This window comes from Microchirus variegatus (assembly GCF_963457635.1).
Source record: "Microchirus variegatus genome assembly, chromosome: 9".
NCBI lineage: Eukaryota > Metazoa > Chordata > Actinopteri > Pleuronectiformes > Soleidae > Microchirus > Microchirus variegatus.
Genome location: NC_139810.1, coordinates 15,786,366 through 15,802,598, shown reverse-complemented (window position 1 = coordinate 15,802,598; position 16,233 = coordinate 15,786,366). Strand labels below are relative to the sequence as shown.

The 16,233-nt window shown below is 40.5% G+C and overlaps 1 protein-coding gene across 1 annotated transcript; it reads right to left on the bottom strand.

Annotated features, from left to right (window-relative positions):
- Window positions 1–12,288: 12,288 nt before the first annotated feature.
- LOC310931500 (potassium voltage-gated channel subfamily A member 1-like) lies at window positions 12,289–14,180 on the bottom strand (the record flags this gene model as incomplete). Its single annotated transcript, XM_083894670.1, is given in 4 exon segments — window positions 12,289–14,004; window positions 14,007–14,117; window positions 14,123–14,146; window positions 14,148–14,180. Coding segments are annotated over 4 exon segments (1,884 nt in total).
- Window positions 14,181–16,233: the final 2,053 nt, after the last annotated feature.

Here is a 16,233-nt window from a genome sequence, read left to right as displayed (position 1 = left end):
TACTGAAAGTTTTGAACACAGATTTGTTGGAAGATCCTGATAATAAGGCATTACAGTAATCTAGTCTAGATGTGACAAAGGCATGATCTAGTTTTTCAGTGTCCTTTAAGGACAGCATGTTTCTAATTTTCATGATGTTCGGCAGGTGGAAGTAGGCTGTTCTGGTAATTTTTTTATGTGTGGTCAAAAATAACTCAAAGGTTCCTCACCGTGGAACCGGAAGCCATGGTGATGTCATCTAAAGTGACAATGTGGTCAGAGAGTTTTTCTCTAAGGTGTTTCGGGCCGAGTATAATAACCTCAGTTTTTCTGGAGTTGATCAACCTGATTTATTTCATCCGGCCTCATTGATAAATATAACTGTGTGTCATCTGCATAACAATGAAAGTGTATGTTGCGCTTTCCCTAAAGGAAGCATATATAAAGTAAAAAGTATAGGCCCAAGCACGGAGCCCTGCGGAACTCCACAATTAACTTTTGTTTGTGATGAGTCATAATCATTAACATGAACAAACTGGAATCTATCGTACCTGTAATCCCAAGGGTCTGAGCAAGTCTCTGCAGAAGAATGCCATGATCAATGGTGTCAAATTCAGCACTAAGCTCTAACAGGACAAAATAGACTAGACCATTATCTGAGGCCAAAAGAAGGTCATTACTAACTTTAACTAGTGCTGTTTCTGTGCTATGGTCTAAAACCTGACTGAAAACAGGCCATTAATGTGCAAATATTCACATAATTGATTGGCAACTGCCTTTTCTAAGATTTTAGAAACAAAGGGAATATTACATAGGTCTTTAATTAGCTAAGCCATTACTCATCTGTAATGGCTGGGGCCTTCAGAGTCTGAAGGAGAGGACTCTGAACTGCCACAATCCACGGCCAGTGCAGAAAGCTGTTTTGCCTCAGAAGACAGTGGCACCTAGAGATCTCTGCGGTCAAGGGAGAAGAACCATGAAGAGCCTGTGACCAGGTCCAATGGATTACAATACATTTTACTGCTTTGGACATTTGTACATTTTGGGCAAAGAAAATGCATATCTTCATACTTTGAGGCTCAATGATAATCTCTCAGGGGTTATATCAGCATAGGATGTACACTGTGGTACATAAAATGACTTGAAATGTACCCCTATTTCTGACAGTGTGGCCTCACAAGATCATTACAACACACTGTGTCACAGCAGTAAAGAGGAAATGAAGCTATAAACAATATGAATGTTGTGAGATGCAGCCATCTTGAAATAATGAGATCACAAAAACGTCTGGCAGTATTTCTTCATTTGCAAGTGGCTTGAAGAATTGAAAAGGTGCTTTTATCAAACTGAAGGGGGCCCTGGTTTATTTTCATGTCCTTCCTGTTAGGAGATCTCACAACACTTAGCAGCTTTTATAGCCAGATACCATGGCATTGGTGTTTGACTTACACAGTTTATCATGATTTGCAGAATTAACAGTTCACACAATGAGCATGTCAATGAAGAGAAAAAAAGAACCAGACTCAAAGATGTCCAGCATCTGCCTCGGCTGGTTTGGGTGAACGGAAAACTGCCAAACAGAGAAGTGAGGGGTTAAAACGGGGATAGGGGCTGATTGTTGTATAGAGAAGAAACATCTTTTATTTTAAATAAAATATAATATTTCACATTAAACTGTCAAACTGTCAAAGTCCGTGTACCTCGCTGTACACGTAAATTGAACACCGCCAGTCACTTTAACTTTAACACACTGTCTGCAACAGCTTGCACTACTGCATCAGGACTGTGTTGTTGAATGTAGCATGCATGCACAGACCAAAACATATGCTACCTCATTGTTTACATATGTCCATGGGAGTGTGTGTGAGTATGTGAGAATGGGCATGGGGGAGGAGGTGGGGAGTATATGTCTGTATGTTGTATATAGTATAGTATGTTGATGCCTGACCTTATCAATTGCCTTTACATTTTATAGCTGTTTATTTATGTATGCACCGTGGGGACTGCCAACCAATTTGTTGTTCCCTGTGCTATGACAATATAGAATTAGATTATTTTATAATTAGTTGTGCTCAGACAAAACAGCAGACATCAGCTTAAGTCCAATAATACATCTCTTGTATGTGTGCAAGTGCATTGACATTTTCCTTGAGGCTCATGGATGCTATGTTTGCATTTTCGAGTGCCTATTTAGACATGCTGTCTGAAGGGAGTCAAGACTAAACTGATGCACTGCTGGATACTATTTGGCACACATTACACACATTTAAACAACCCCCAATGGGGTGCAGATAAATGCTGCAGGCAGTTTCAGTGGTGATCTCTCCAGTGTACCTGCAGAGAGCTAAATCTCCTCTTTGAGACTATTCTTTCTATCTCACCAGCAACCCTCCCTTGTTGCTATGGAGATTTCATGTTGTAGTGCCACGGCTGGCTGTGAGCTTTGATGACATCATCTGTATTTTAGTGATCCCAAAGACAGCGCTGTACCTTTCACTGACATCGCCAACAGGAAATTGGATGTAGAAAAACAAACTATCAGGCCAGCATAAATGCACTGCACACCAAAAAAAAAAAAAAACACTGTGTACCCTGGGTAGATGGCATTATTAGCGTGTTGGTGGGCTTTACTGGAACAATAAAGCACACTTCCTCATACACAGTGTGACAACTGAATGGTTGTAAACCTTAGTTACAATGTTAATATTTACCTCCTTGGCTCTGGGGGGCAAATAGTTTTTCACTGAGCTCACTCTTCAGTTCTCTTTAAGGTCTATGTCAATTGAGGCAGGCAGCAGCCAACTGTGCAGCAATGTGGTATAATCTGATAATCAGACTTCATACTGATAATAATTACATTTGTATGGAAGATTTAAAAACACACATTTACAATGTGCTTTGACAAACACAGCAAAAAACAAATACAGGACATACTCAGGGACAAATCAAAAAACACAATGGCAAAATTCACAAAATTAGAACAACACCTGTCAATTTCATGAGGAAAAGCAAAATACAAACAAAAATATATCAGACGGAAGGAAATAGAGCAAAATAAATTAAAAGTCCACTAAGGCTTGAATACTTGAATACCACATTTTCCACTACAAAATAGTACTGACTCAAGTATAGCAGTTTAACAAAGTTGTGTTTTATAGCTCCTGAAATGAATGGGTAATGTTAATCCCTAGATATCTAAAGCTGTCTGATGATGGATTGATGGATGGAAGGATATCTGGCCCTGTGTAAGCTTTTTTGCTACATAATTAATTGGGAAGCACATTGTTTTTTTTTAAATTGATTTTGCACCCTGAAAAAGTACCAAAGTCCTCTAGAACCTGAATTATTTTATCTGCACAGATGACAGGGTCTGTAATATAGAGTAAAAGATCATCTGCATATAGGGAGATGTGATGCTCCACATGCTCCCTGTTTTATGCCCTGCAGATGTGTTGATGTTGTCAGTATTATGGCGAGGGGTTCAATGACTAGTGCAAACAACAATGGTGAAAGTGCACAGCCGTGACGGGTTCCGCGGGACAGTGAAAGATATTGGGGGGAATACTGATTATTTGCGTGGACATAAGCTTGAGGCGAAGTATAAAGCAGATGCACCAATAATAAAAAATTTCACCAAACCCAACAAGTACCCCCATTCCACCCTTTCAAAAGCTTTTCTGCGTCCAATGAGAGTAGTACTTCGGGCTTTATTGCTTTAGATGGAGCAGAAATTATATTTATTAGACGCACGCCGTCCTCTGATGAAGCCAGACTGGTAGATTACACTATGTCACTATGGAACAATCTCCACGCTAATTTTACGGCTAGCAAATCAGTTGTGCCTATGAATTTCCATTTTCAACGGATCAGTGTTGGCATTAGTATTGCATTACCTATAATAGATTATACACTTTTGTTGTCAGAATCTTGATTAAAAACCGCTAAGCCACAAGTTTCCTTTTTTTTAACCAAAATGTTCTTATTTTCTTTAACATATAAGTGCACTGCACATAAACATTATTCAATAAATGTTTATCTAAGTTAAGCAATTTTGTGTATCATGTGTTTTATTAAACTTATATATTATCTAATGGATGGTTTGGGTCGGTCAATATGATTGGATGGTGTTTTGATTGGAAGGCCTGTCTCTTCCACAGGTGACTGACATTTTGGGGATTTTTGTGACAATGCATTAAAGCGGACCTAGAACGGAAGTTCCAATTAACGGTGTTTTTTGGTGTGTATCTGCTGTCGTTGGCTGGCCAATCACAACACAGTCTGTCTTCTGGTTGTGAGATTTCAGTCTGAAACAGCGCAGCTGACGAGAGCTTCAGTGAGGAGAGATTTCTATCCGCTCATTTACAGCAAATACGAGGTTTTTGACCATAAAAACGAGTTAATGTATGTGAGTAGACCTACATAACTTACATATTATGTGTGATAGGATTATCGGGGTGTGAAGAGGATTTTAAGCAATACAGTAAAAATGCTCCAGAAAATTATCTTCCACCCTACCTTTAATTGACTACAACGAAACAACATGACTTTCATCTCAGAATTCTGGCTCCTCTTTTTGATTTTCTTGTGTTTCTAAATGTTTTTGCAGACTACAAATCAAGATGGCGGTTGGCAAATAAACTACAACAAGATGGCGGAGTCAAAGATGGCTGCTTCTTGACCGCGTGCCTGCTGTGTTCCTTTGTGAAGGCGACTTTTGTAGGACAATGTGCAAGGTTAGATGAGAGGCTTTTGGCATTCACATCCAGAACTGAAAGCTAAGAATGGACAGCAGTGGCATCATACCAATCTAAATCTAGACATTACAACAACACATATGCACTGAGTAATCTCAATACAATACTTCAGGGTACAACTTCAAGGTTAAAGAGTTAGACTTAGTCAATTTGTGTTATGCTATGCTAGGCCCAGTTACATTACCAAGTCCATGAAAGATGCAAGAAATGTCCTTTTTTACCGAGTTGGAGCCAACTTGGCCCTGGATCATTGGTTGATCCTTCGACAGGCTCTGGTGTCACTGCCTCAGATTGGAGGAAAACAGGCTGCTTAGAGCAACAAGAAACAATCTTTTTCTTTGTCATTTCAAGGCTTTTCTTTGTTACAAACTATGACTCAATCCACACAAACCCCCAAAACATTTCTAAACACTGTAGTACATATGCCATGCCTATTCGCGTTGTAGCACCGCTACACCAAAAGCAGAGAGAGAGCATGAACATAAAGCATGCATGCACATTTTCTTTTAAATAAAGCTTTATTCCAATGAGTAACATTACAATGTTTACAATCACAGAAGACATAGACAGAGTGAAGAAAGTCAGGGCAACTAAGGAGAGAAAATACAAGTTATCATAAAGTGAACAGACCAAACAATCTCCAAACACAAGAAGAGGACGGCGACAACAACAAAGATAGTGACAGAAGGGGTTGTGACCTCATATTTTTCCCCAAAAAATACTGATTGTCTGCATAAAAGCTCATGGTGGTGATGTGAGATTTTCCCCAAAACAATTGTCTTTCAGGGCTCCCAAAAACACAGTTTCCATGTGGATTAAACACAATAAAACACATTGGCCCTTACAGCCCCTACGATTTGAGGGTATACCCTGGCGAAGTTTCTAAGTCAACAACACCATATCCCTAAATGATAATGTTATATTGGTTACTAATTTGCATAATCTACCTCAGTCTCTCTATAAATCAATCATTTGGATGATTGAACTGATGAAATAGTAAATGTATATAGCACTTTTCTAGACTTGATGACCACTCAAAGTATCAAATACCAAGAAGATGCTGAACCTAAAACTGCTTATCTCTGCAAAAAAAGTGGTCAAGATGCAGAAAGTAGGTCTAAACACACAAAGTTCACAGGAAACAAAAATGCTTCACACAGAGGACACACACAGAGAGAATTAAGGAAGGACACAGGTGGAACACATTAGGGCAAGTGAAGGTAATCAAAGGGGCGGAGAAACACAGCAGGGTAGGAAGTGAAGACATCTCAAATGAGATGTGAATTTCAAATTAAAGCAGGAAATTAAAACATTTTAACTCGTATAACAAAAAAAAGGAACATTAAATACGGGACTACATTCACACCCATTCTCACTCGCACACTCATACAGTGCATCTATGTGCACAGCACTTTTTCTGTTGCATGTCTTTTATACCCATTCGCACGCTGCAGTTAGAAGCAATTTGAGTGTCTTGCCCAGGAACATATTAGCATGTACACTAATACACTAGTGGCAATTGATTGGTATTTTATCCAAGCGGAAACAGATTTGGGAGCAGTGAAATGCTTCAATTTATTTGAAAACAGGTGCCGTTTGTGCTCTTTTAATGTTTTATGTGACTGCTCACATCATCTACTCCATTTTTTGTGTATTTCTGTAACTGCATTACAGCGCCACGTACGGGCCTGGCATATGTACTACGGCATTTAAAGCGATCATGGACAATGCCATGTTAACGGAAAATGTATTAAAAAAAAAAATTATTTTGCTTGTTTAGTCAGTTTTTGTTAGTTTGTTTAAAGTCACGTTTAAGTTCATGTCACTTTTTGGTGTAGGGTTTGATTTTCACTTCCCCTTTTATTTTGGTAATGTTCATGTCTTCCTGTTAGGTTGTCACCTCATCTACCTCGACACAGCTCCACTAATTCCCTCATGCACTTCACCTGGTGATCCTTAAGTGATCACTCACACCTGCCCTTGATTCCCTCATGTGACAATGTGTCTTTAATGCTTCCAGTGAGAACCTCATATCCAAGTCTGTTTCGCTATTTTGATCTTTAAATTAAGGAACGAAGTATTCCTCAACTTTTGTTATTTGTTTCAAGAGGAAAGAATAAAGACTCTTGAATTTTTCATCTTGCCTCCGACCTCGTGTATATGGGTCCAAGCAGTGATTCGCCTTCCTAACACAATTGCCCCATACAGATCACCACAGACTTTAATGATAATGAATGTTAATCTGAGACTGTACATTGACCTGAGGTGTTAATGTGCCTCTTGTCATACTGTAGACAGGTGAATCCTGCCTCATTCTGAATCTCAGGAGGGTGTGGTTCAGTTTGCCTTGCAGCCATAAAACGATAAGCAGTAGAGAAATAATGAATATTTCAGTATGTATACATATGTCTTCTTCCTCTTATGTGCAAATTAAGCACTGATTTTATTTCCCTGTCTGTAAAATAGAAGTAAATATTATACATATATACATGTATTTTTTATTATTTATTTTTTTAAATGGCAGCATTTTGAAGTGAATTGATAATTACTGATGATCCTTTATAATGTTTTTAGCCCTTTCTAGTCATATTTGCCATCATTATAGAAGCAAGATAAGAGGCTGTATCTTTGCAATCGAGTACTATTCTTTCAGTAATTGAGTAAACGCAGACTAAAGCTCTTCATAAATAAAGACACTGCACCTCATAACAATCTGTTTATATGGGTCATGTTAAAGACAGCACACATTAACATACGACAAATACTGGCACACACACAGATTTCCCCTGACAACAATCAGCCCCATCCCAAAAAAACACCAGCGCACTCTGGGATAAAAGCGAGCCATCCAGTGACGTGCTTGTTTGTGTCTCTGTGTGGGAATAGCAGCAACCAGCGCGCTTATGTGTTTGTGTGTTTTTTTTCGTAGCACACAGAGCTAGCAAAGGCATATGGCTAACAGTCTTTGATTTGTGTCACAGCTTTGTGTCAGCAAATCATGGTTGGCTTCAGTGATTTTTTTTGGATTATGACTTTTTTGTTATGACTTTTGACTCAAGGCAATTAAGCTGTGCATCGATCACTGTCCATTATTTGCCAGAAACTTGAGTAACAGCATGTAGAAAGTTCAGGAATTCAATGTACTTTACAAAAATGTTTCCTGAGGCCCCATCATAGTTGAATTTTAAATAGGAGGTCGTATGAGGGAATTTCTGTAACACAGTTCGGTCAATATTGGATTCTGTCATGATTACAGCAGTATGTAACTAAAGACTAGACTCAGTCATACATTGCAGCCACAAAACTATAAGTGGAATATGTTACACGTTTGTTTTTACACATATTGTGATTGCATTTTTCTTCCATTCTGGACTGAGGTGCCGTCCACTGGAGGAGGAGGACACAAACAGTTTGTACCACTTGTTTGAAGTTTAAGGAGTCTGGAGGAAGTGGGAGTTTTATCTCAGCTCAACTTTCAGGCCGACAGGAAGACCAGAGTCACTGAGTCCCTATAGAGAAAAAAGATCAGTGCTGGTTAATAGTAATGTTTAAATCAGCGAATGTTACGTTTTATCAAATACAGTCTATTTACCTAAATGGGAGGTCGTGGGATTGGGGTCGTCTGGGTGTCCAGGAGTTCTGGGCAGAAAAAAAGGAACAACTTTCGCCTGAGGGAAAGAAAAAAGGGGGAGTAGGTCAGTACAGAGTGATCCATCACACACAAGGCTGCAGAGAAGAGAAGAATCTCTTCAAGTGATGTGAACAGCTCATTAAACGTGAGGTAGGCAGCCTATCTTTAGTGATACTGATCGATAATTCTAAACTTTCAGCAAAATGTTAAACAGGATATCTGAGAGAGATAATCTCCAACAATTACCAGGGAAATGGCCCATATTTACAGTAGAGCACTACTACCTGTCAATTCATTATTTACTTAAATGTTTTCTTTCATTCCTACTGAATTCAGGTTATTTATCAGTTTTAGTCGTCAGTGTTTTTCCTCGTGGCTGACTATGTGATCCATGTTGGTTTTTCTTCACTTCCTTGTTTCCCTCACTTCCTTGTATCTGTTTGATGTTTAATATTTGTCAATCATAGGTATTGTCGAGATGGTTGATGAGTGAGGGGTGGTCTGCAGAGGCAGAAAAATCATAAAAGACTGCTCACATTCAGGCCACACAGACCGTTCTCTCTCCTGCTCTCTGGCAGAAGACGTTTTTAAAATCACAGACAAACAGACACAAAAACAGTTTTTTACCTGTGGGCTATCAGGATGATAAATCAGAGCAGTAACAGTGTGTGATATTTCTTATCATTTTAGTGCAATGCTGTTTCTTTTTATACTGCAAAGTTGAATTTATTTACTTATCTTTTATTTAACTATTTATTATTTGTATGTAAAAAAAAACAAAAAAACAACATGAAATCTGAGATTAAAATCAGAATTTTGACTTTTTTCCCTCAGAATTCTGACTCTAATCTCAGAATTCACGCTCTTTATTTATTATTATTATTGTTATTATTATTCTTTACGGAAGAGTACTGGTAAAATATCTCACTCACTGATCAATAGACACATGTTTCTCTTTAATTGAACATTTACGTGGCCTAAGAAATAAACAGGCCATTTAACTGATGACAAATATGGAGACCTTCACTGGAAAAAAATATATAAAGTCAAGGTCAGGGGTCAACAGGAAAGCATATAATCAATGAAGAAATCATTCTGTGGGACCTTCCACTGCCTTTAGGGTCCCACGGCTAATGAGACTGACATGTACTCAACCGCATCAGAAAAGGTACATATGTATTAGTCTACAACACAAAAAAGAGTGTGATTGCTCAATAGATTACACATTCTGCTTTTGTAAAGTTGAATTTTCATCAGAGTCAGAGATGAACAAAACTCTGCACATAAATACATCTGTATGAAATTGACATAACTCAATAATAATCATCAGTTCCAGTTCTAAAATTATTTACTTTAATTTATGTTGTCAAATGTATAGCACAGCAGGGTGGTTGCATGGTTTTGCTGTCACTATGTTTGTGTGGAAAAAAGAGGACTGTGGGCACTTGTTCAAATGGCCACAGGGTGGCAGCACTGAGATGTGCTCGACGAGCACGCTGCCCTGATTCATTTCATATCGAGACAAAGTCACCTGAAGGTGACAGACAACACGCCCTTTATACAGCAGACGAAAGACAACCAAAGTCTTGCTGCATCAATTTTTTTTTTTTTTTTTTTAAATAATGATTAAATGATATTTCCTGATTTGTCAATGCATTCTGAAATGTATATTCCCTTTCTGAGAGAGACATTGCCACATATGTCACCTATATATTGATAGATTATTATTATTATTATGTTCATTAAATATGATAAATGTACTGTATGTGTATAATACTGTGCAAATGTCTGACAGCACCACCAGGTTTACCACTGGTATTTAGACTGGAATGATGTGACTGAAAGTTGTCATTGAATTTATATTAGAATTCATTTAGAAGAATGTTCTTTCCAATATGATATGGTTCCTTCCCCTCACGTCAGAGATTATAAGAAAATACAAGAGAAAACACAGATAAAGTGAAAAGAACATTATTTTAGAACAACAGCGTTGACTCCTGTCCTGCATGATTTAGATGTTTCCCTGCTCCAACTCACCTGATTGATTTCATCACCGTACCATAATTAGTTTCTGAGATGCAGTAGAAGACTGAGCCACATGGCCGTTCTTGTTTGCCTTTCGGAAATTGTTTCGAAAAAATGTTTCCAAATATAGTCCTTTGTCTGGTAAAGGTTTAAGAAAGCCAGGGTTGTGTTGTTGTTCAAGTGTAAGGGTATAGGTCACACTAAATTATTGAGACCTTAACCTGTAGCTGTTTTTTTTTCCTATCAAAGGACTAAAACTGCATAGATTCTCTCTATTTTCTGGATATGTTACACTTTATGTTCATTAAAGCAGCGCTAAAACATCAACAACATATATATATATATATATATATATATGTATATATATAATTCATAATATTAGGTACTGCTCAACTTTATTCAGTATAATAAATATGTTGAATATTAGCATTTAAAACCAGGAATCATACTTTATCAGGATATGACGACCATATCTTATCTCATGTCACAACACAGATCCATATATTGCCCAGCCTAATATATTATACAATATGTTGCATTTGTGTAAGGAATTAAATCAATTATCATCAAATGCTTTGAAGAGATCTTGACAGTTCCATGTAGTGTCATTTTCTAATCTTCCTATAAACACTGAATATACATAATAGATTTCAGGTTTGGCAAAATGGTGTTTGACAAAAACACAGGACAATGACCTCAACTTACCCGTTTCATCGGTGGGAGAACAGCGGCCTCTGGTGAGTGCTGGCGGTAGCGCACTTAGGTCATCCAGACGAACACGTGGTCCAAGTCCATTCATAATTCCTCACACGCTGGTTCTCTCTTTGTTGGGCTGTGCTTCCCCACCAACTTTCACCTTTAGGTGGAAGTCCATAAAGTCAATGTTTAACCACTAACCACTTCTCTCGGATGTGTTTTAGTTTGGATGATGACGTCATTGAGCTCGTTCGCAGATACTAGTGACAGTGGTGGCTGCGGGGTGCGTGAGGTTGTTGTTGTTGTTGTTGTTGTTTTTTTCTCTTCTCTAAAACAGAATTACACCACAGTCTTACACCACTGACTAAATAAGCACCATCAGTGCCATCTGGGAGGTTTCTGTGGAAACAAGAGGCGCCATGGTAACGATGACTGGGGGGAGGGGGGGGGTTACCGAGGCAACGACCGTCGCCATGGAGACTGCATCATAGCGGTCTATATTTGAGGCATCCAAAGAGAGGTGTGCTCCATCTTTGATCTCTTTCTTCCTGTCTCTCTCTCTCACACACACACACACACTTAGACCCCCCCCCCCCCTCCCCCCGTTGTTTACATCAGCTGACTTTCAGGATAATCAAAGGGTTAGTTTTGTTTTTAAATACAGCAGCATCGTGGACTAGAGACTTAAACGCACAATAAAGGCATATACAGAACGCTCTATTGATTATATTATAGTCTGAACTGTGTTTTTCATGACATTACATATGTGTTTAAACACACACACACATATTACAAAAAAAGTATTATTATTGTGTAATATTATACATAGGCTATGACTGCACTGATAAATCACGACTTGTTAACACGAATGTTAAGGGTTACGTGAGTGTCCCTACATTTGTCACAGTATAATAACAAAGCGTGTGTGTTTTTTGTATATACCTGTTGTGCTGATAACACTGCACAATAAACGCACAACAGGTGAAGTTCCTTCCTGGGAGGAATATTTGGCCCTATAAATACTTTCAGCAGCCTTTCCTCTCCATGTGCGAATGGAACATGAATTCAGATCAGTGAAATAAGAATGACATGGAGCATGACGCACATTTGCTCTGTCTATTCCTTCCTTTCTCATCCACATCCACGCACTCATAACACACACTGTTGACACATCAGGCCCCTCGTGACTCTAAAACTGCATGGCTACACGTCGGTGAAAATCTTTTTGTTAATATTCACACAATTCTGCGTGTTGTTCTGCGCGTTGCTGGTGTTGGTGAGGAAGTTTGGCTGCTGCTGCTGCTGCTGCTTGAACGCGCTGTTGATGCCGTGCTCCTCTATCACCATGTACTCGCTTTTGCTGAGTGTGGAAGAGGAGCGGGTCTTCATCATGTCCTCCGTGTCCGCGAGAGGCTGGCAGCTGCCCACGTGCAGGTACTGAGCCTGCTCCTCGCCGTCAGTCTCTCGGTGGTAGAAGTAATTGAAGTTGGAGACAATGACAGGCACGGGCAAAGCGATGGTCAGGACACCGGCTATTGCGCACAGAGACCCAACGATCTTTCCTCCGATCGTCACCGGGTGCATGTCCCCATAACCCACAGTGGTCATGGTGACCACAGCCCACCAGAACGCGTCTGGGATGCTGCTGAACGCGGACTCTGGGTCATCTGCCTCAGCGAAATAAACAGCACTTGAGAAGAGAATGACGCCGATGAACAAGAAGAATATGAGCAGGCCCAATTCACGCATACTGGCCTTGAGAGTCTGTCCCAAAATCTGAAGCCCCTTGGAGTGACGTGAGAGTTTGAAAATGCGAAACACCCTAACGAGCCTGATTACGCGCAGAATGGCTAATGACATGGCCTGCTGCCCGTTGCCCTGCCGCTCTGCCAGCTCCGTGCCCAGGGTGATGAAATAGGGAATGATGGCCACGATGTCTATGATGTTCATGATGTTTTGGGAGAACGTGGCTTTGCTCGGGCACGCGAAGAAGCGCACGAGAAGCTCGAAGGAGAACCAGATGATGCACAGCGTCTCTACAACAAAGAAGGGGTCAGAGAATGGGCTGATGAAATACGGGAGTGTGCCGTTAATCACGGGCGCAACGGTGATCGGATCCCTGTTATCGTCCCTGAACTCCGGCAAAGTCTCTAAGCAGAAGATGACAATGGAGATGAGAATAACCAGAACAGACACTATTGCAATTCCCCGGGCGGGACCCGAGCTCTCCGGGTATTCAAACAGCAGCCAGACCTGCCTTTGAAATTCATTCTCGGGCAGCGGCCGCTCCTCCTCCTTGATGAAGCCTTCATCCTCCCTGAACTTCTCCATCGCTTCCTCTCCCAACTCATAGAAGCGGATCTCCTCGGAGAAAATGTCAATGGGCACATTCACGGGTCTTCTGATGCGCCCACCGGACTGGTAGTAGTAGAGGATGGCATCAAAGCTGGGTCGGTTCCGATCAAAAAAGTACTCATTTCTAAGAGGGTCAAAGTACCTCATTCTCTTCTTGGGGTCGCCCAGCAGCGTCTCTGGAAATTGGGAGAGAGTTTTCAGCTGCGTCTCGAAGCGTAAACCTGAAATGTTGATGACCACCCGCTCGCAACATTCGTGGTCCGGTTCGTATCGATCCATAGAGTGGTGGCCCGGCAGAGCCGCCGATTCTTCCAGCATGTTGTCACACGCCACGACAGTCATCACGTCCGCCTCTGTCTCCGTGTAGCCGTGGTTCACCAGGTTGTCGCCCCGGGTTTTGGTGGCGCTCGGCGGGGGTGATTGCAGGAGGCTGAGGTGGTCGTCCATGCGCGGCTGCAGACGCATACAGGGGCGGCCGCCGCGGCCCCTCCGCGAACCCCGGTCAACCACAGCAGCCGCCACAGCCTCTTCTCCTCCGCCGTCTCTCTCTCCCTTTCTCCTGGCGCTTGACTTTCACTCCACACTGTTGCTGTTCCCGCCCACGGAAAGAGATGTGGGTTTATAAACAGGCCTTCCACCCGCCCACGGCGCGCCTCCGCCGGGTACTTTTCACTGTCTCATGTCCTCCGACTATAGCAGGACGCACAGACTATAAACAAGAAGCAACAGACGGGCGTCATTTAACACCATGGTTTGGGCGTGCCCGCCTCATTTACGCACGCACACACACACACACGCACCACACGATCCCAAACACTGTCCTTTTTAAACAAGGTCATTACTGATGTAGGGCATTTTAAAACACGCTGCTCGTCAATATCAACACATACAGCATCACTTTTCGGAAACACTTGCAAGACGCACGAGCTTTATTTATGGTCTGTATTTATGTAGCACTTTTTCAGACCTGATAATCACTGGATGACAGAGAGGACGTGTGCGGTTATGCCCTGATGGAATACGATGCGTTTGGAAACTAAATATTGACATTCTTTATGTGGTAGTGTAAAAAATGGAGAGAAAGAAAAAGTGGACAGGGATGGGAACAGTTAGAGATGGAACAGATGGAAGATAATAAATATGAAACAATCATTTTCAAAAGCAGTCAAAATAACCTTGTAAAAAAAAAAGGGCAACTATAGCCTGACACATTTGATCAGAAACGATTTCTAGGTTAATCCATGACAAAAAAACAAGCCATGAATACTTGCTCCAGTCACCCCCCCTCGTTGGTTTGATTTGCTGATTTTATTCACTATTTTTTTATTAGTAGCATTTTTCTGAGCTGAGCACAAACAGGCTGCTGTCCGTGGTGCTGAAGTGAAAAAAACAGTGACATTTGAGTTATTTCTGAGGCAAAACTTGAAGATATAATCTCAGTTTGTGAGATAATATCACGATAATTACACTGCAGCGTTGTGAAATGAAAGTACTGTTGGGTATCGCAGCAGGTGATGCACTGTGGCAACTGCTGGAGAGTGAGAATCTGAAGCTTTTTTGATTTTGATTTATGTCAGTGTCATCTGTACTGTATTAAAAAAACAAAAAAAAAAAACAGAAAACTTTGGAGAAATACAATAACCAAAGAAAACACAACATCTTTCATGATTCGTCGGATTTTTTTCATTACATTTTTCAAATGAGGACACCGATATAATCCACAAAATACAGTCAAGTCCTTGAAAGGCCAGCATGGCTTCTGACACAACACCATGCTTAAAGAGAGAGTTTGAGGACTGGATGGAATATTTCATGATCTTTATTAAGATGAAACTTCCTCACAAGGTCAACAGAAATTAGGACAATACCCAAAGGTGAGGATGCTGTGCTTGTCCTCACTTCTACAAGTTTGGGGAGAAATATAGTTAGTAGAAAGTCATCAAGTGTAATACTGCTAATAATAAACACTTGTTTCATGTGACACTAAAATGAGAAAGAGTGATCATTTTAGATGACGGATAAAGCTCAAATCGGCTCAACAAAGGAAAAAAAATGCATCTAAAGTGTGTCCAAATCTCTCCTCTCAGTCTGTAACAGATCAGTCTTGGAGATGTTAACAACATGGTCTGGCTTTTATACACACACACACACACACACACACACACACACACACACACACACACACACACACACACACACACACACACACACACAGGTTTGCACAGCTATTCTTCTCAGGACACTACATTCAATCTAATTGTAACCTAAGCATTATCCCTTACCTTAACCCTCACCAGTTAGGGTTACAGTAGCCTTAACCTAACCACAATTCAAAACTAAACCTTAACAATTTCATTAGAAATTAGGTTATGTTCTCCATGACGACTACTGGTCCTGACAAGCTCAGTGTTTATGTCAGAAGAGGTCCTAAAGAAGTAACTAATACAAGTACACACACTGAGATAACGTATCAGCTAGTGGAAGTAACAAAACACCAGCGGAAGTAGGAGACCTCAGGCTAATTGTGAGGGATGACTGTGTTTGCTGGACATGAACATCTGCTTCCTCTAGATTAAATTAAATAAACATTGATGACTGGACCAATCAGAGGAGTTTCCCTTCAAAGTGAATAGCAACCTAACAGATACTGCCCCACCCTCACACACCCACACAGACAGGGTCACCCAAACTCTAATTACAGCCACAAGTGAACATGCTCACAAAGGCCATTTTAATGGGGGATATATTATGTAAAATATGTACAACAAGGGACCATTACCTTTTAAAATGGTT